The 21,512-nt window shown below is 38.4% G+C and overlaps 1 protein-coding gene across 1 annotated transcript in view; it reads right to left on the reverse strand.

Moving 5' to 3' along the window:
• LOC142400727 (ephrin type-B receptor 1-like) overlaps positions 1-21,512 on the reverse strand; it is a 90,898-nt gene that overhangs the window by 21,972 nt on the left and 47,414 nt on the right. Inside the window, exons 9-14 of the mRNA XM_075485876.1 lie at positions 20,446-20,570; positions 9,052-9,217; positions 8,561-8,666; positions 6,296-6,357; positions 5,998-6,195; positions 1,563-1,810 (exon numbers count right to left, since the gene is read on the reverse strand). Coding sequence (XP_075341991.1) covers positions 1,563-1,810; positions 5,998-6,195; positions 6,296-6,357; positions 8,561-8,666; positions 9,052-9,217; positions 20,446-20,570 — 905 coding nt within the window. The remainder of the gene's footprint in view (positions 1-1,562; positions 1,811-5,997; positions 6,196-6,295; positions 6,358-8,560; positions 8,667-9,051; positions 9,218-20,445; positions 20,571-21,512) is intronic.

A 21,512-nucleotide genomic window follows, 5' to 3' on the forward strand; every position in this document is an offset into this window, starting at 1 on the left:
CAGGTCTTGTGCCTGCAAGATGGTCATGCCAGGACAACACCAGGGAGATCGATCCCTGTGTCTGTGTGTGTGAGTCATAGCATGATTTCTGAGTCAAATGGGGTCATGCTGTGAGAACCAGGCATCAAAGAGTTTCTCTTTCTGTTTTTAGAGCCATCTCGAAAGGAGGCCAGGATCAAAGAGAAGGACAGACTGACAGACAGGCGGGCAGTATGAGGAGGAGAGAGCACAGGAAGGAAAATAGAGAATTAGAGAAAAGGAAGAGCAGAGGGTTGTTTTTATCTTTCTCCAAATTCTCAGTCATCCTATCTTTAACTGTTTAATACAGTCAGTTATCTGTTCATTAGGTATTCCAAGTAAAAACACTAAATTCAATCCACCAGCCTTAAGAAACATTCAAATCAAAACCTGAAGACACAGCAGGTTATTTAGCAGCTCAGTAAGTTTACATACACCGATGACTCGAGCTACAGTTAAGAGTTTAACTCGACCATTAATTGAACCACTGTCCTCGTGCCACTATACAAGCATGCGAGGGGAATTATTGACAACACTGTGCCAAAATGATCCCTTTTCATATTTTTTAGTAGTGGGCTTCTTCAGCATCTGTTGCGTCAGGGACCAAAACAAGTGAAAGGCAATTTAGCTGGTGGGAAACACTTCAAGTGGTAAATCGGAAAGCTTTAAAACTCTGTTCATGTCCTTATTGCTATATATGTTAGGATTTTTACGAAAAGATGTACCTAAACCCTTTGTGATTCTTCTCTGCTGTGGCTGGCTTATTCTTCTGTATGCCAGCATCCTCTCTTATTTCTTGGTTAAAAACTAGGACGGTAGCTGTAGAATATGCTCAGAGCGCCTTTGCTGATTTTAGTCTAGTTGAGCAGGGGTAATTGGATCCCAAACCACATTATCTAGCTATGTTGATCAAGCTTTGATAGCTTCGATTTGGTACAATTTCAGGCAGACTAACATGATTACAGGTATTTTCAAAGTCCGGTACAATTACATGTTTTGCATAATCATAGAATTAGTACCAAAACATCTTCTCTGGTGCCAGATTTTGAAAGACGTGTGCTTATGCACTTATGCTGTATCTGTCCACCATCAAAACTGTAAAGGTCATAAAATGCTTTTTGGCTTTTTCTTTAACCTCTAGTTGGTCATGAGGCTGTTTTATGCATGTTAAAGGTAAAAGGCCCAAAGTTAACACATTGTTTGTACTCCAGGCGTCTCTTATTTTACCCACTCATGTTTGCATAAATCCTGCCTAGTTTCCAGTTTGGCGTCTCTCAAAAAAGAATGAGTAGCTGCCTTCTACCCCATTTTTTAAATAATCAGTGAAGGCTGTCTCTTTCTGAATAGGGAGGCTTCAAAAGACAGAACTAAAATAGCATTTCAGACAAAAAGTGACAAAAGGTTCAGCACAAATAGTAAAGTTGGGGTTTCTTTTTAAGATAAAAGCCAATAAACCTCTTCTAGTAGTCTTGCAAAATAAAATAATGAATCAGTAAATATGCATCTTCTGGGCTCTTAAATGCAACAGTATGTGTATTACTTACCCTCAGAAATGAGTCAAGTGCTCCGTTCTCCATAAACTCTGTTATGATCATTGTGGGCCTGCTTTTGGTGACCACGCCCTCCAGTCTGATAATGTTTGGTTGGTCAAACTGGCCCATGATTGACGCCTCAGCCAGGAAGTCTCTCCTCTGCCTCTCAGAGTAGCCCACCTTCAGGGTCTTGATAGCTACAGGAATTTCCTTTTTCCCAACAGGTTTCAGACGACCTTTGTACACCTCCCCAAACTCACCTGTAAAAGGAGAACATTATATGCTATCTTTAATGCTTAAATTATAGAACTGAGTGTAAAAAAAAAAAAACTACAGGGCTCTTCGGACAACAAACTGTGTCTCAGCAGGAAAGACAACAGAAGCACCTCTGTTAACTGTTAACTCAAAGGTCTTAAATACATTTTCGCATAATAAGGCAAATAATTCATTGTATTCCCATTATAATTTGGTAACTTTTCCAGATCAAAGATAAATGAACATGAGCGAGAACAACCACATTTTTCTTTGCAGCAGAGCAGTATGAAGAGCAGGGTGTGTTAAACACACGCAGTATGTTTGTATACACACTCCCCTCATTCTGATGGCGTCTGAACAGTTCTGCCAGAGTACATTGAGGTTGAGGGCTTTGCTCAAGGGCACATTCTTTGCAGACTGAAAGAACAACAAAAAATGTATCCCTTCAATAAGTGCTCCCAGGGGTGAGAAAAGGCTGTGTAGTCAAGGTGGCAAAGAAAATTCAAGATAAAAGGGATAGTGTCTTTACGATTGTTCAGACACATGGCTTCCCACATCCTTCCTAAAATATAGTATATTGGTTAAAGAAAGGGAGCCTCTTGGATGTGGAAAAACAGAAAGCATATACTGTCGGTTCAGTTCCTAATTCAACTTGTCCTGTCCCCAAAAGCACTTTCTAACTCTGTGCAGTTTCCTGAAGCATGAAAGTATTGAGCTTTGGCCTCTCTTAGAAATTGGCCTTTACTTATGCCATTTCATAAAAGTTTAAAAATCCTTATAGAAAGGTCCAGTGTGTAGGATGTAGCGGCATTTGGCAGCACGAATAGTAAAGGAACTGAAGAAACCCCACTTACACCCAAACTATGGTGGCAGTGAAAAACTACAGACATCTTTACTCCCTCTTTAAGCCTTGCACTAAAGGTGAACTGCCAGACAATTCCAGTCCTGCAACTTGTCAGCTATTTCTTTTGTAAATTATCTTTTATCCAGAGTGCCATGAAGTGATTTATCGTTTAGGCATGTTGTCTCCGTGATGGTCACCATCATTTAAGAAGCTCCTATTTAGTCGCAGAAGATCCAAGGATTGTCAAACAATTTATATTTCTTTATAAACAGCCACACTGGAAAAAAGATTGTAAAGCCAGCCTTTATAGAGGAATGCAAGAAACACCAGCTAACTATGATAACAGAACATATTTCATGCACTTTGTCCTGGAAGGCATTCACAGTTTTACACTAGTTTGTTTACACAAAGTGGAAATGAATAAGAAGAAAGACACAAAGACCTGGATCCTGTGAGACTCTTTGTGTCAACTGGGTTTAAATGTCAGAAACATTTTCCCAAACTGTATTCAGCAGTTTTTATGGGTTATTCTGCCTAAAATGAGCAGACAGATCTACACATGTATATTCGCTGAAGTTTTAACTGTTGGAGACCTTTGTGTTTATAAAAAATAACTATTTGATAGAATCTTCTCGATATAAAAACTACTCTGACTACACAATGCATTGCTTTGTTCCAGTAGTTAGGAGTTGAGACTTGAAGAATCAATACCAAGTAGGACTGAAACTGCTCCAGAGGCACGTTACGGATCTTCATATAATTTTTCTTCTATCTTTAGTTCATAAGTCTTTTTCATTGAGTACTGCAAGTTTGATCTGGTTAGCTACACTATCAAGCAAATTAACTAGTTGTAATTTCAATGTAGGTGTTTATTGTGCTAAAAGTGTCCTGGAAACACAAAGTATTTTGTCAAAACAAATGCAGCAGTATGCTGCTTAGGGACATGAAAATTGAATGGCACTTTAAAATAAAAGTTTGCACCCGGAAGATAATACTCTGTGTGAATAATGGATGAGTGATGGGAATTGGATGACAGGCTGTGCCGTCACATCTCTCAGTGATCTCTGCTCCACATATCACTGCTCATTAAAAACTATCTACTGTCAGTGGTGTAAACCAACAGAAGCGCAGACGGATGGAGAGCAAAATAGGAAGGAGAATAGAAAGAGCATGAGAGACGAAGGGGAGATGATGGTGCATAAAGGGTGACAGAAGAAAATAAGACAGGATTGATAATAAGGGGGAGGAAGGATGAATGGATGAGGGAAAAAAACTGTAATTTTCACTGAGAGACATGAAATCTCGATGACATGTCACTTCTTTCCTCAAAAATAGAGGAGGTCAAGGAAAGGGTGGAGCATCTAAAGAAATATTCACTGCGTTTATTATCAATTCTTATTTTAAATCTATAGTACATCTAAAAATACTGAGAGTAAAGGCCTGTCAGATGGGACATTTTGCTTCTACCTATTATAGATTAATGTGTTTCATGACTTTTCTTCAGTCGAATAAAGTGGTTTGGTGAAGGACATTTCCAACACTGAGTGATAGTAATAGGATAAGAGGAAAATAGAGGGTGTTATCTCAGAGGGAGGGAACAAGAGAGTAAGGTGGGATATTTTTATTATCTCCTTAGGGTGCTTTCGTCTTCTGTTGTCTTTCCGCCGCAATCTCTTGTTCTGCTTTCCCCCCTCGCTTCTTTGGCATTTCTCTATACACAAACAAACTAAAACTCCAGAGGGGCTGGATCACAGAGAGAGTTGAAGACCGGAGGAAGTATCAAAGGAATACAGATGGGAAAAACAAGAGAGAAAAATTGCAGTGGATACAGTCTTACTTTCATGGGAGTTATTTAGCCCTTGAAGGGCTCAAAGTCTGGCCATGGCTCATATAACCCAAGCTCAAATTTTCCCTTCCCTCCATGTCATTTCCATCCCTTCTCCATCACCTCTGGCAGAGGTAAGAAACCCTTTCCTGAGAGGAATAAGGCACCACACGGAGGGATTACCGAAAGCCTCTCAAAGTGGCTCAACATACCAAAGCCCAAAGCACATACTCACAGTGGTGAGGGTCTGGATCTGGTTCATGACCTTTAACACGCAGAGCTCAGTGGCTATTTGCGTTTGATTGGGTTTTCTGCTAAGTTAAATAAGTGATGAGTTATCAGGGATATATCATCTGAAACAAAAACACTTCTCAATCTGATACAGGGTAGAGTTAAAGACAAATATTATCATGTAATATAAAGGTAATAGATTGTGAATGAGATTATTAACTATGGTCGGTCAGCAACAGAGATTTCACCTCAGTAACACGTGCCTTAACTTACACTGCGGTAACAGTCCCAATAACATGGTAGTCAATTAACTGAAGAAGCTAAAAGCATATATTTTCTCTTTGAATTTCAAAATCACAAAATTCTCTCGCATCTCTCCCAAAATTTATTATAAAACAATGTGCAATGATATTAGATATTCTCATTATCTTACACGCTTTTAATGTGAGAAGCTACAGCCCTTAGTGTCCAATTCATTTTCATTGAGACAAGATGAAGGGGAAAAATTCATCTTTTGAGTATTGGAGTACACCAAACTCAATATTAATAGCTCCAGTCTCCAGCGCACATCAGTGCATGTGCATAAAAGATCAGAGGCGTTTCACTGTATCTGATACTGTATGCTGTTGTTAAATGTCTGTGTCTGGAGTTAAACCACATTTTGTCCAACTTTGTGACAGAACATATGTTCTCATTTTGCTAATGCACATTTTAATCAGTACTTTGGAGTTAAAATATTTCTATGTGACCCTAAGTTTCTTGAGAAAGGATTGGAATAAAAAAGAAATACAAAAACTGCAAAGCATCCCACATTTTTACATGAAGAACGTAGATAGCCAAAGAGGATGCAGAAGACGGTTTTAATTTATTCCTGTGAAAGTTTCCAACATTAATAAAACATCAGCTCTGACTTCAAAGGATAAAAAAGGAGCAAAATAATAAACTGGCATTGCATGTTTACAGATTTTTTATTTATTTTTTTTATCACTGACACAAAAGTGTGGCATGAGGAAATTTGTCTCAGAGTATCTACAGTTTCAGGAGACAACTGCTCTCCTTAGAGAAACCAAGGTTTACGTTTCCTACCTTTCCTTCTGAAGCAGGATTTAGAACACATGACGCGGAATTGTGAATCTGTTTTCTTCTAATGAAACTCTTGCTCAGATAAAATGAATGCAATAATACTGAGCACATCGAACAAACTCCTTGATTGTGACTTCAGCCAATTGTTGAGGTTTTCTATTAAGAACTTATAGAAACAACATGAGAACCCAGATGAACCCAATTTCTACCTGATCCGATGACTTCCTCTATTTTGACACAGGAGGGGTCGATTTCTTTGGCAAACTCCCGGACTGCTTCATTGGGGTCTTCGTAAGTAAAGGGGTCAATGTAGATCTTGACCCCTGGTGAACTGCGGCCCTCAGACAGGGTGGGAAAGGTCACTGTGGGGGTGGGACCACTAAACATGTCTGGTCTCAGAGTTACTTCTGAGGAGACAGAGAGAAAGTTCAGAGATAAACACCTTAAAAAGGGTGGTGAACATTATCACTTAATTATCTTTATAATGAATAAAGATTGTGCCAATACCTCCTCCTGTGTTGTACTGTTGCAGCTTGTCTCCATACACACTCTCTTTCAGCTGCCTCCGTCTACAGACAGAAACACAAACACAGAGCTTCTGGGAAACAAGTCAAAAATATTTTACAAAAAAGTTTGAAATGTTGCAAATTGACAATCTTCTCTCCAGCTTGCCTGAGGTAAAATAGTTTTTCTCGACTGTCAGCTTGGGAAAATTTGTGAGGGATTCATTAGGAATAGGTGACTCTGTGCTGCTTTGTGTCACCAGCTCCTGTTTCCTGCTATTATGTGAGGATGGAACATTTCTAGAAAAGTTTGAAAATATTTTTTCCTAATTCGTGTGTAATTGGAGATTCCTGACAAACGGGGAGGTAAAAATACAGACGTTAAAGCAGGAACAGGCAGGGGGACGGCAGCCTTTCTAAACAACTCAATAACATCTGGCATGCTAGAGAAATACGGAAACACACACAGAGAAGAATCTTCTATGCTCATGCAAATCAGTGCAGCCTTATGGTACTAAGAATGGCAAAACATTTATTCTCTGCCTGAGCAGTCCACTGAGCAGACATGATCAGCAGTTTTGGTCACTGCAGAAGGACACAAATAACTTCCAGCTGCAAATTAAATTAGATTTACCAGATGGATGTAAACTGGGCAAACTCAACGGACGCCATTATCAAACACAATATTGAAATGCAATCCTTTTTTCCTCTTCAATCAATTCAAGAGAAGAAGAAAAGAGGACAGCCAAAGAACACCTACAGAAGGGATCCCTTCAGAAAAATCAAATGTGGTATCAGACAGAAAACAAAAAGTTAATAACGGTGAAGTCAAAGACCTCGATATATTGTCCCGATATTTTCATTTCATTAAATTAATATTTTGCTGTAATATTTCTGTAAGTAGCATTATATCATTTAAATTTTCAGTTTATATTCCCAATGCATCCAAAACTTGTAGTTTCCTATTGGAAGACGACGCTGCTCACTGCATTTTATATTGTTAAATAACATTTGATCGTCTGCTAGATGAGACTAATGAAATATAGGAATTAATCAAAATAAAATATCCTATTTTAATCAGTCTAAAATGATTTATTGAGTTTGGTATCAAATCTGGTATTGATATGAACAACCAAACATTCGGTATGCCTACTGTGACCCCCTTCTGAAACTGCACTGGCCTTGCAGTGGCATTGTCAGAGTCTTTGGGTGGTATACGGGCTTCTGTTTTTAATTGTCTCATTTGGCTGCAACCATGAAGGAGTAGAAAGGTGACTTGCAGTTTCATTCTTTCTTCTACATGCTTACATTTGCAGGACAGATCCAAGACTTTAGGCTCTTAACCTCTATTTTCCCAAACTCTCTGTTCAGTCTCCACTTAAAGTTAAAGCCTACAAGCCAGGTTGTAACATAAGCAGGTGCTTGTCGACTGATTTCAGACTGGATAGTGCTTTATATCAGACAAAAAAACTAAAACAAAACAAAAAGCGAAGCAAGAACAAGCTGCTCTAGGGTAGCAAACATGGTGAACCTGAAAGTCCTTTCTTTGTGGGACAATTACCTTGTTAGACTTAGAACAGACACACAAGAAATGGGAGGAAAGAGATCAAATGAATGACATGCACTGAAGGTCCTGCAAGCTGAACAACAGACTCAGCTGTGAGCATTTTTGGCCAGGAACCCGAACAACCTTACCAACCCTGGAAATTTACTCCTGTCATCAGAAAAATAATTGATCTAAGGTGTATCTGTCATTGTATCTCACATGCTCCCTCAGCAAATGGAGTTGGTCATTTTCATTACATAACAGGGAATTCTACATGTAATGGTAACAATGGTAAATGGGCCCCATTTATATGTAGCTTTTAAAGCCTTATTTAAGTTTTAAAAAGCCCTCTACAGTGAGGTTCTGATTTACCCATACACCTGTGCAGCATTTCTTATTATATATACATATATACACTAAATATGTAGTGTTTTTTTTCCTTTACACCACACATGTCATACCTATTGGAGCAAATTAAGAGATAACCCCTACCTGAGCCCCGACCGTTGCCACACCGTAAAAATAAAGCGTGATGATGTGACTAAGACACAAATGATGGCAAATGCTCTCAGATGTGGTTGAAAGCTTTTGACAAAGTGGATCATGGAATATTTTCTTCTATTTTCTCAAAACAGATTTTCTCCAGTGGACATTCTAATAACCAACACATGTACATATCTACATTAGTGATGGCATTGTGTAAATGTGTCTCTTGTGCATTACCTGGTACAGATGATGACGATAGCGACCAATGAGACGATACACACTCCACCTACTAAAGAGCCAGCAATCAGGGAGAGCTGCTGTCCAAGCTCTGACTTGTACTCATCTGCAGAGGCACATACACACACCATCCAAAAGCATACTGAGAACAGAGATCTTATGTCTTACATATCTAATATTCCTCATATGTCTGTGACTCTCACATGCACCCGACTAATTATTTCTGAAAGCAAATATATACGATGCAAATGGCACACTCAGTGAATCACATCAGAAAAAAAATAAATTACATGGGTCATTTTACATGACAGCGAGCACTCAAACACATCTACACCACATACACAAATATAAAATACAGGGCATAATTTCATTACTTCACAGACACATTTTTACTTTTGCATTCCCTCTCCAAGCACTCTCTTTCTCCTCAACAATAAAACCCCCAGTCACCCGCACCTCCGCACACTCCAGCCAAACACCCACACATTTACCGTCAGTGAGGGTTTGGAAGAGCATCTCCTTGCTGTAGGCTCCGTAGCCAGCCACAGTGCGAGCTCTCACCTGGACCACATAGCCAGTGCCAGGCCTCAGGCTCTCCAGAACTACATTAGGTGTATCGCTCTGGACCACTGAACTGTTCAGGACTGATGACTGGGACTGAGGAGGAGGCACACAGACAAAGATACATTTCAGTACCACAGAAGAAAGACCATATGAGCTTCTGCTTCCATCCAGCTCAAAGATTAAATGACAAATTCATGATTTTTTTGACTTATGCACAGCTCTGTTGCATCTCAAACCAAATCCATCAGTGATTCATTGTGTGCTAACACAACCTTGAATTTTCACTTGTGTTTTTAGTAGGAAGTGGGCAACAGAGGGTACACTTTAACCAGAGACCCAATCTTCTCAGAGCAAAACTTTGTAAGAATGTTGTACATTTTAAAGAAAAAACAGTGTGCTGATTACAGAAATACTGATGTTGTTCACATGTCTTGGTATCTTAAAATGGTCTCCATAACAGTAGATTCAAAATAGACAAATATAGCAACACAGTTTTCATTCAACTTGTACATTGATAAGGGAAATTTTAAATGAATCAACCGTTCAGGTGCCAGCAAACCAAATTTAATTTAAGGGATAATCTTGCCCGCTTGACGAGAAAACAACTGCAGCAACCTGCAGTAAGCAAAAGGTTGCAGTTGTCTTCACCCCCCAAAATTATAATTTGATAAAGAATCTTGTCAAATTTGTCAAAGGTAGCAATGACAGTCAGGAATTACACATTACAAATTACAATCTGTCAATTTAACACAGTTTCCACCAAGGTCTGTTGATAATTCAGCGATAATTGGAAAGCTTTACAGTACCACTGATTTCTGTAGAAATCCGGCATCAGATACGTTACATTTTACAAATGATCATTTGAATGTGCAACATGTACAATACAACTGCTATCTCTTCACAATCTAACGTTCAAAGTTCAACAGAATGACAAGAGAAAACTGTTATGGTTTGTGTCTGTGTTATTTCAGTTTCTTCTACTTCTTCTTCCACCTTCCTGTCATTATGTCTAATTTCCAATAGGTGCACAACTTACTTTTTATATATTATTTCTGAAAATTATTTATCTATATTTTCTGAAAATATGCACGCTGATCAGGTAGAACCAGCCCAATCTGTAAACTTGAATGTAAGGTTGTAACACCTGCTTGAACCAAAGACTAATGGTGTTATTTTTGACAGACAGCACCAAACGGCTGGGATTTGTTTTTTGCTTTTGGCCTATGACACATTAAAGTGATACTCCGGAGTAGATTCAACCTGGGGTCATTTGAACCGTGATATCCAGCCAAGTAGCCCACCCGCAGTTTTTTCGATATTGGCTGAACATCAGCTGAGTTACAGAGTTATCCCGAATAGCTTCGTACAAGGGTTAGTGGATCCTGGTCCGTATCTCCAAAATTACCACACTAAAATCACATGCCATGACACCAAACTTCTACAGTAGTACAAATATGGTCTGTACTCACAAAACGATGCATTTGGAAGTTTGTACATAGTCCAGGAGTTTATTATTATCAACACAAGCCTGATAGCTTCTCTGCAGCTAAAGCTGCGTCGACGTCACTTCAGAGAGCTGGGAGCTTCAAAATAAGATGAGGGTTGATCTACTACTGTAGACAACAAAGTATATGCTATATTCTACATGTTTTTTTTATGAATTTTTATGTTGTAGAGTTGTGAAGTTATTTTATCAATGGAGAAACTGAGCAGCCTTGCTTTGTTGTCTACAGTAGTAGATCAACCTTCATCTTATTTTGAAGCTCCCAGCTCTCTGAAGTGACGTCGACGCAGCTTTAGCTGCAGAGAAGCTATCAGGCTTGTGTTGATAATAATTAACTCCTGGACTATGTACAAACTTCCAAATGCATCGTTTGGTGAGTACAGACCATATTTGTACTCCTGTAGAAGTTTGGTGTCATGGCATGTGATTTTAGTGTGGTAATTTTGGAGATACTGCCAAGATCCATTAACCCTTGTACGAAGCTATTCGGGATAACTCTGTAACTCAGCTGATGTTCAGCCAATATCGAAAAAACTGCGGGTGGGCTACTTGGCTGGATATCACGGTTCAAATGACCCCAGGTTGAATCTACTCCGGAGTATCACTTTAATACACATTAGGATAGTACAAACAAAGACAATGATATTCTTCTGAACTGAATATCTACTTCCTAAAACACTTCTAGTTAAAATTCTTTAGTTATCATTTTCTTCCTATTTTTTAGCCTTGAATTTTTACCTCTCCTCGATATCTAATCCTTACCCAAGCCACAAATTTTTCTCCTCATCTCTTTCCTCCCCCTTTGACCTATTCACTACTCCATTCCATGCAAATACAAAACAGAAATAATCCAGTTAATTAGCTATTACTGTCAGAGACAGGTGAGCCTGTGGACTTCCCTCTGTTCTTCCCCATGGTGAATTTATCATTTCTATCTTATAAGCCCAAGGCTATCACCTTTTACCTCCATCTATGCCCTCCTTTTACTCCGACTCGGCTTCCTTTCTTCCATCATTTTCTTTCAGATAATAAGGTTTTACTGAGACAAAATTTAAAAGGACAAGAGAGAACGACAGATAGGCTGTGATGATGGCATGAAAGGAGACGTAGGGAATAATGCCATGAGGATGAAGGATGGAGGGGTGGGTAGGTCGACAGCAAAGCAAAGGGAAAAAAGGAGGAAAGATGATGGAGATGAGGAAGGCAGCTCGGGAGGGAGAAGAGTGGGAGAAAATTGCAGCTAGATTGAGGAAAAGGAGGGATGGTTATCAGAGGAGGACATGGGGTTAAAGATGATTGAGTTTTCATATCATAAATATTCATAACCAATGCCCATCTTCTCCATGTCAGTTATTAACTCCATTCATTGCATGGGTCTATTTATTATCATGATATAAGATTTCTTATAATTTATTGTTATCTTTGCTGTGGAGTTACAATAACATAATCATGATAAGTTGTGTTTATAAAATGAGAAAAATTAGCCTTTATTCATATTTGTGTATTAGTGTTTTATATATAATTATATGACTGTTAAAATTACAAGCAGAACTTACGACAACTAAAGTATTGAGAAAAATTGAGAAGGAATAAGTAATACTCGAAAGCGGCCATGGAAATGGGGTATTGAATATATGGTGAGGCTGGAATTTTGGAGGTGTGTGTGGGGACATTGGCTCCATGCTTGCTTGCTTGCGTAAAGAGGTTAGGGGCCAGCCCATCTGGGGAGGCCTGGTAACCAGAGATAAGCAGTGGGTAAAAATCCTGCCTTCCTCTGCCATATCAAATTTACTATGTTAAAACTCATTATCTATAGAGTGGGAGTGAGGGAGGAGGGGGTCAGGGAGGAATGCAGGAGTTGATGAAGGAGAGGAAAGTGGAGAAATTACAAAACTGCACGAAGAAGAAGTGCAGTACAGCTGCCTGCGAGGGAACGTCTGTCCTCTTTCTGCAGGCTTATCGAGCTGCTCCCTGCGGACATCTTCACTTAAAGCCATGAGCTAAAATTAGTGTTTGTATGGTCGACTGCTTATTAGTGAGAAATACAGAATCTTAATGGGTTTCTATATCAGACAATATAAAATCTAAAGTAGTCACAAATAGGGCTAAAGTTACTGCAAAGATTTTAACTGAATAGGGGTTTTATCTGTGACTGTCAGACAGCAGCTACAGTACAACATCTCCGTGAGAGCACAGCATCTCACTCCTTCTAATTACTTTCAAAAAGGCAAGGCAATGCAATTTCTTTCCACTCACCGCTATTCTAAGTCTTTCACTGCATGGAACTGGATGTACTGTAGGTGTGCCGCACATGGAGATAGGATCCCTGTGGTTTGCCCTGATGCACAACACTCACATTCGAGTTTTAGGCACTACGTGCTGCAGAGCAGCTTTTCAAAGAATAGTAAATTACAGAAGAGTTGTGAAAAGATCTAATAATGTTCTTTTGCTCATGAATAGTTTGTATTTTTATAGGCAGAACTGCAGTGGTGTAGCCCTGTCTTTGGGAATGTCACGGACAGAGTGAAGAAATGACACCATTGTACAGCTGGATGAGTGCCAATCTTTCCCCTTTAGAATTTCTTTTGGAGTAATTTCTCTCTCCGAACCTGTCTACAAGGTAAAAGGCAGTCCTCTCTCTCAAGCTGAGTTTTCAGTTCCAAGAGCTTTTTTGTGGAGCTAAAAGGTTCTTTCAGACTGTTGGCGGTCTGCATTTCCACCTGAGCCTGAAGATCTGACAAGATTAGGCACAAAATAATCATCTCATGTGTGAAAGAGTGATGTCTCTCCTGTACGCTCTCTGTAACAGAGCTGCAAGTCTGTATGTGACAGATGGGGATGAGCTATTATATACACACACAGTGTTGAAGCCACAGCAGATAGGATGATGCTGCATTTCTGCTGAATTCACACAAAATTTATTTATGTGGCACCTTCCCACGGGGTTGTGCAGGCATGTCACATGTATTGCAATCAGGAAATTATGTTAAATGATAATAAATTCTAATTAAATTCTGTCCTTGATATTTGACAGCATAAAATGATCCAATAGTTTTCATTTTCAGGTACCAGCTTCAAAAACTGTAAAAAAAATAATGCAACATGGAACCAAACAACATGCCTTCCCTGTGTGTAATTTCAAAATGCAAGCAAGTACATTTACTGAAAATCCATTATAGTATACACATATTCGTGGTATAAATATTGACTCTTTGATGTGCTCATTACAACAAGATGTCTCACAACAATAGCAACACAATTTTTAAGCATTTCAAAATGCCTTGAAAAACCTAAATGTCACAAAAAGAAGTCACATGAGCATTTTCCAACCTGTCAGCCACAGAACTGAATGAAAATAGTGGTCATGGTAGAAAGGAAGTGACAGTGACTGTCGGTAGGCAAGATTTCCAATAAGTAATGCTATAGCCAATATCATTATCATTTTTCAGGACCAGTTTAGCTGTTCTCTGCACTTCCACAAGAAGAAAAAAAAAAGGTTGTATTTTGTGAGGAAAATGAAAAGATTACATTTGAACCACCATGAGTTCTGCACAGAAGAATCTGCAAACCTCTGTTGTTTGAGCAACTGATTAAATGTTTTCACGTATTCCGATAATAACATAAATGCACTTCACTAATTAGGCAGGAGGCATACTCAATGAGCTTTGTACAAGAATGATATTTGATGATGGGAGATATGTAATGAGGATGTTTATGAACTCTTTAATACAAACAGTTAGACACTGGATCTGCAGTAGACCGTTTTAGCAGCATTTCAATGTGAGCGTAAGACATGAGAGCATCTGATTTAAATACATCTCAGAATTAAAACAGATTTATGTAACTACATTGAAAGTATACTTCTGAAGGACACCAAAGTTATTCTTGCATATGCAATGCATATAGCAGCATATAAAAATGATAACCTAATTGAATTAAAAGATTAATGAAATTTATCAAAGGCATCAACACACATGCTGGAGAGCAAATTTGATAATAACAATTAGTTTTATGAATCACACAATCATGGATGTTTTTTTTTCATTTTGTTATTCAAGCAGTAAAACAATACAGGTATTTGCAGTTATTTAAGATTGATTCACATTAATAAAAGTATCAATGGCCCCTATTAATAGTAATGAGACACACATTTTCCTTCTTATGCTGCAAGGTCAAATTGTGCTAAATTGGAATCTCTCGTTTCTCTGGAGCTATGGACTTCAGGACTGTGCCTAATTTTTTCCTTTCATCAAAAGAGGATAGATTTGGAAATATGGCTGACAGGAGTCAAGACTGTTTAACATGTGTAGCTCTATTTGTAGCTTATAGTTCCAGTGAGATATAGAAGAGACAGGAAGATGATGAGGAAAGAAGTGCGGGCTGTGGATGAGGATGTATGAGTTCTTTTTGGTGTATATATGCAATCCCTTGTAGGTGCTTTGCTCTTCGTTTTTCATCCATCTTAAGTGTTTTTGAAGCTGTTGGCTGAGCTTCAAAAAAGATTAGGACCATCTTGCCTTTGGGTAATAGATACGCCAGTAATTTAACTTTCGGGCTGAAAACACATTGCTTCCGATTGACTGAATTACAGAAACCTCATATGCAATCACAGTTTCTTTCTTTGAACAATGTTCTTTCCTACGGTACAGCTTGAGCAGCCTTTGATGGGAAAGTAATCTGGCACTACATGTTTTTTCCCTGAATCAGAGTCTCTCACTGGTGCGCAAAGTCTGACATTCAGACTAGTTTGTTCAAATAACTCTGCCATGAGGTCTTTTGTTCCGTAGTGTCTTTGTTCATCCAGATTAAGGCAATTTCAAAGCAGCTGAAGGGTTGCTTGCTTCAGTCAGGTGGCGACAGAGAGCAGAGTGGCAAGAGTTCTGGTCTGCACTAGGAGTAAAATTGATGCAGTAGTCCTTTTTTCTTAATAGATGTAAACTCATTTTCAAGTACTGTTCATAATAAAAAGAAAAAGTAGCATGCACACTTGAATCTTTTTTGCTGTACACAAGTAAAACTGCATCTTTTTCAAGTGTCTAATATACTGTTGCCGTAAGGGACACTAAGAGGGAGCTACTGTCTGTCAAAGTAATGACAAAATAAAATGAACAGAAGTATGTCCACAGACATGTGATGAGAAATACCACTTGAAATAAATTGGTATTTTGCATATTGTTATAAAAATTTCAATGCACTAGGGGCAGCCTGTTGCAGTAGCTCTGAATAAATAGTAGATTTTTTGTATTTTTTGGGATTGTCTATTGAGCTTTTTTTGTTAAAACACAGATTCTTTCAACATTTTTCGAAGCTAAACTGGATGCTGTGCTGGTGGAACGATTTCGGCTGGAAATTCTGGCCCTTTTTTCTTATCATCTGTAATGATGCGCAACCTTGCCAATGAAAAGTTGTTTCCAAGTGGGAGCAGTAATGCCAGGAATCTCCCGTCGAACTCCAGGGGAATTGCAGATAAGAGGACATGTAGAGGACCGGGAGAAGGAACAAAACGGAGACAAGGGGAGAGGACGTTTGACCCCAATTCATTCGTTACCATCTCTTCATAACCACACTTCTCTCTCTGCTTCATTTTCCAATAATTTGTCAAAAGATTTTAATTAGATTTTTTTATCTACACAAATAGATCCTAATACAGAAATATAATGTCACTTTGGGGATTTAATTTAAATTAATGGAATTTGACATTTTAGGTGTCAACAAGTCTGGCTCAGGTCACTCATTACTCATTGTTGATTTTACTTTGAGTGTCTTGAGAGGCTGGATTTGAATTTACAAAAGCAGTCATGAGAAAAAGGAAAGTACACCCTCTTTCAATTCTAAGAATTAACGTATTATAACATAATAAAAATAAGCTGATCTTTATCAGACCTGTCATTACCTTTCTAACAAAATGCTGAAGCATATTGTGAAAGATTAACTAAACCCCAGGATTCGAAAACACCTTAAGTAGCAGTAACCTGAAGTAATCATTTTCTGAATTAGGTTATCAGTCTCTCACATCATTGAGGAGAACATTGGGCACACTCTTCTTTACAAAGTTGTTTTAATTTATTGAGGTTTGCAGGTATTTGTTCATTCACAGCTTGTCACCTCAGCATTTCAGTGGGGTTGATATCTGGACTTTGATTGGGCCATTGTGAAATCATAATTCTCTTCTTTTTCAGCCATTCTGTTAACATCTGATACTGTGCTTGGTATTGTTATACTGTTGCATGACCTTTATCAATGTTTTAGCCGTCTGACTGTTGGAGTCATCATTACTCGCCTCACCTTTGACTCTACAACATTGTGGTATACAGACGGTTTAAAACAAGCCCAAATCACCACTCCTCACTGCCATGCTTGACAATTGGTATGCAATGTTTGTGCTGATATGCTGTGTTAGTTTTTATAAACAGCTTACTGTTTATCATGACCAAACATCACTACTTTGGTCCCCACCATGGTCCTTTGTTCTATTATAGAGAGAAGAGGCTTTCTTCTGGAACCCTTCCAAAAAAGCCATCCTATTTATCGTGTTTTTCTCATTGTAGTGTCATGAACTTTAACATTTTCCATACTAACTGAGGCCTGAGCTTGGTCTGAGGGTGAACTTGCTGGGACATCCACACCTGGCAACTGGAAGATTGGCAACTGACTTAAATTGACCCGTGTATAAACTTTCTCACTTTCTGACACACTCCAAATTGCTCCCAGATATTTCATTCCACATTCATAGCCAACAGCAACTAGTTCTCCTTGGCCTTAGTCATCACACCTGAATGCTTTATACCATCCGAACTACCCCCAAAAAATCTGCTTTTATGGAGGTGGTCACACTTGCTAATGATAAATTAATTAAAGTAACTTTCATTAACTGCACCTGGCTGCAATTTACTGCTATGTAGTTCCTATGGAAGTAGGAAGGGTATTTGGGTGAGTTTCTATTCTATGAATAATAACACTATGTTATGTGTCATGGGTTGTTGTTCATCTTGTTCAGGTTGTATTCACCTGGATTTTATCCATGTCCTGCAGTGTAAAACTTTAGCATTCACAGAGGGTGTATTTGCCTTTTCTGCAGATGACTGCAGGGTAAGAAGCTCAGACATCTGAAGGGAGTGTAGATAAGGTTGCCTTCAGGGTGCCTCCTTGTGGAGATTTTCTTAGAATGTTCACTCGGCATTAAACCTTGGGGTAGACTCCGAGCATGCTGGAAGGATTACATATCTAATCAGGCTGCAAAACACTTCATGATCACCCAGGAGGAGGTGGCAGATGTTGATAGGGAGAGTGATGTCTAGACTAACTTCATCTGCCCCCAGGCAAGAGAAGAGATAAACAGAAAATGTGCACTTCTTGGACTTCTTGTGGGAAGGATAAAGCAAACTTGCTAAGACTTAAAAGGTTAAAAGGTATTTTTCCATCCCTTAATGTACCTGCAAGTGGTTGGAAATGGGGTTACAAAGAGAAAATGTGAGGAATCCTTAACACCCAGGTCTGAATAAAAGGTTGTTTTTCTGAAGAGATGTTATCCTTCACAGATATAGGAATCTGTGTTATACCTATCTGTGTTGACTTTAGGAACGCACTAAGGTCCACAGAGATATTTGAAGCCAACATGACCACAGTAAGCAGAGGAGATGAATCTTGGAGACAATCTCACTCAGCAAATAAAAGGGGAATAATTGTGCCTGCCATCTACAAACGGAGTGGCATTCCCTCCTTTAGAATGTGTGCAAATATCAAAAATGGTCCTGAAAATGCTGATATGATGATTTGTTAGGCACAGCTGTATACTGTAAATATGCTATTCAAAACAAAGGTTTGTCTAAATAACTTTTTCAGAGAAAACTGGTATGTTTGATTTGAAGTGCCAACATTACTTCTTAGTTTTTCTTTGGACCAATTAAACAGTTAATACAACTGTATCTTCATAGATCTTTGCAGATCTTAAGTAGTTTTAATATTGTATGCTGTAGCTCATGATCCAAAAGCATCTCAAACGACTTTGTCAACACTGCATGGAATAAACTCATAAGAAATCAATTTAAAAATAAAAGAATCACTTAAAACTTTCCTGAAGCTGCGTTTCACTTTTATGCCCCTAAAATCTGGAACAGTCTTCCAGAAGATGAGACAGGCCTCAACTCTGACAATGTTTAAATCCAGGCTGAAAACAGTTCTATTTAGCTGTGCATATGACACCTGAAAGTATTTTATCTGCACTCTTCACTTTTTAATTAATTAATGATTATTTTAATGGGTTTTAAATTTCTTTCTTTTATTTTTTTTATTCCTTTTTAATGGTTTTATTGCCTTCTTGTGATTTTATGTAGCTGTAAAGCACTTTGAATTGCCCTGTGTATGAATTGTGCTCTATAAATAAAATTGCCTTGCCTTATTTGATGTGACACACATCTCTGTTTTGTACACAGATCACTGTAGTCAGTTAAATAAATGGATGTGCATATTTGTTGAATAAAGGCTTTCCATCACTGTAAGACCATGTCAGTATGACTACTGGCTCCCTGATTTATGAATAGCAGTTCTGCGATCAACTCTGACTTATCATAAGATAATACTGTAAAAAGATGATATATGAACAGACATGTAACACCAGCGTCAGCAAAAATACATCAATCACATGATTTACAAATGTATGAAATATGTAAACAGGTTTCTGCCTTTAGCCATCCTTAATTAATTACTATGTCTAGTCTCTCAACCCCTGAACACAGTCGTAATGATTTTCATCAACCAGTGTTACAGTTGCCACATGAGGTCGCGTGAAACAATCAATTATGGCATGAAAACAAATGCAAAAGCTGCAGTACACACTGTTCGCTGATCATTGTTTTGAGTATATTGTGAAGAATGAACAGACTTAAAAACATCTGTCATGTTGTCTCTGCCTGTGTTTGAGTCATTATTCTGTAAATCTAATTATCCATATTTATGCTGGTAAAAGTGTGTGAGAAAAGCTATTGCTGAGGCAGATAAAGTCCAACAACTTCAGCCGACATCGGCATTCAGGTACTAAACAATAATATGCTCACAATAATGTCTTTAACTACTTATTATGCCAACTCATTTGGATTAATTCTATTGATTTATACATTTATGCAATTAATTCATATATATGTATGTGTGTGTATGCATGTACAGAATATGTTATTCTAACAGTTCTATAACTACAGAATTCATTTTTAATTTTTCCTCATAAGGCTGAAAAACATAAAACAACATGATGTGTAAAAGACAGCATAGAGACCAGAAGCAACACTTGCAGGCTTTTTGGTTAAAAGCATGTATGTATAAATCATGACTTCTGGTGCATACGCTTGAGGAAGAAGAGATAAACAGAAACATGAACCTCACATTTTCATAGCACGCGAAGGAAACGAATCCCAGAAACAATCTCACTCAGCAGCAAATAGAGCAATGTTTGTTGCTGCAGTTCACAGACACTGCAACATTTTCTCCCGATGGACTTATGTGTAACAAGTGAAAGCCTGCAGTGAAAAACTGAATTCAAGCTGTAAAAGCATGAATTCATTGGGGGGGGGGGGGCTTCATTCTGCCTGTAAAGAATGAAGGAAGCAACGTTTTAACTCTCATTCAGGATTTCATGAACTGATGTGTTTGTGAGGAAGTGAGACTGTTGCTAGTCTTCAGTAACAGTCCTCTGGAACAGATTATGAGATGACTTTGATGCAGTTCATATTGATTTGTCTGTTTTATCGACTCTCAACAGATTACCGGTGGGGACCATAACACCAAATTGCCCTCACACTCAGAGGCATTTATCATCCCACTCTACCTTGTCGTAGTATCGGATCTCGTAGTCAAGGATAATTCCGTTGGGCTGTTCGGGTGGTGGCCATGACAACGAAAAGCTGCGGCTCGTTGAGCTTATTTGGTGCATTATGGGAACTACTGAGGGAGCTGTAAAAAAAACACATAAACACACAAGAATACACAATCAATTAGGAAGTTTAAAGATTCACTAGGATGATTTAACATCATAAATATGGAAATACAGCACGTTATGTGTGACATATTGCCAAAGATTATTTGGATCCAAAAGGAGAAAAATGTTTCCTTTTCAGGGCTCGTGAAAGTAAATTACTGCACTTGTCAGTGATGGGGAAACAAGACTTATGTCTGCAATGCATTTTTAACCATATTTTTTGAAACCAGTGGCTGTTGGCTGTAATGTCTTTCAAGTAGTGTATCTTCTTCTGTAATCATGTTATGGATCGGGTGAGATGAGGTATTCATCACATTTTTACCTGCATATGATTTAAGTGGCATTAAGTGGAGACAGGAAGGAGTCAGAACAGGAAGATTGTTACTGTTATTCAAAGTAAGATGCATTTCATTGGTTTGAATTTGATGAATACATTTTTTTTTTAAAGGCGTAAGATGCTCAAATACAATTGAGTTTGTCTCAAGATTATATGGAGATGTTTGAAACCATTAGATGCTAAACAGACTAAATGTATTTTACATAGCCAAGTCATCAGGACATAATGATAATGCTCAGTAAACACTTCCAAAGGCCAAATGCTTATTCAGTACTTTAATCATGAACTGACAGCATGAGTATTCTGTCACCTGCAAACCTCTGTCTTTTTTCACATTTCCATCATTTCCATTTTACACGGTTCTCTGCATGTGTATTGAGTTTATATCCTGATGGGTCCAATGAAATACACTCAAAACACACTGCATAATTTAAAAATCCCTCCAGGGGAGTCAACCTGAAAATAAATAAGTTTTTGTTGAGTCTTTAAAGATTTCTGGGATAAGAGAGGATTGCATCCGGCAGCAGTAACTAATGTGTTCGGAGAGCGCTGGGGCAGAAATGGATCACGCTTCGATTAG

This window comes from Odontesthes bonariensis, chromosome 15 (assembly GCF_027942865.1).
Source record: "Odontesthes bonariensis isolate fOdoBon6 chromosome 15, fOdoBon6.hap1, whole genome shotgun sequence".
NCBI lineage: Eukaryota > Metazoa > Chordata > Actinopteri > Atheriniformes > Atherinopsidae > Odontesthes > Odontesthes bonariensis.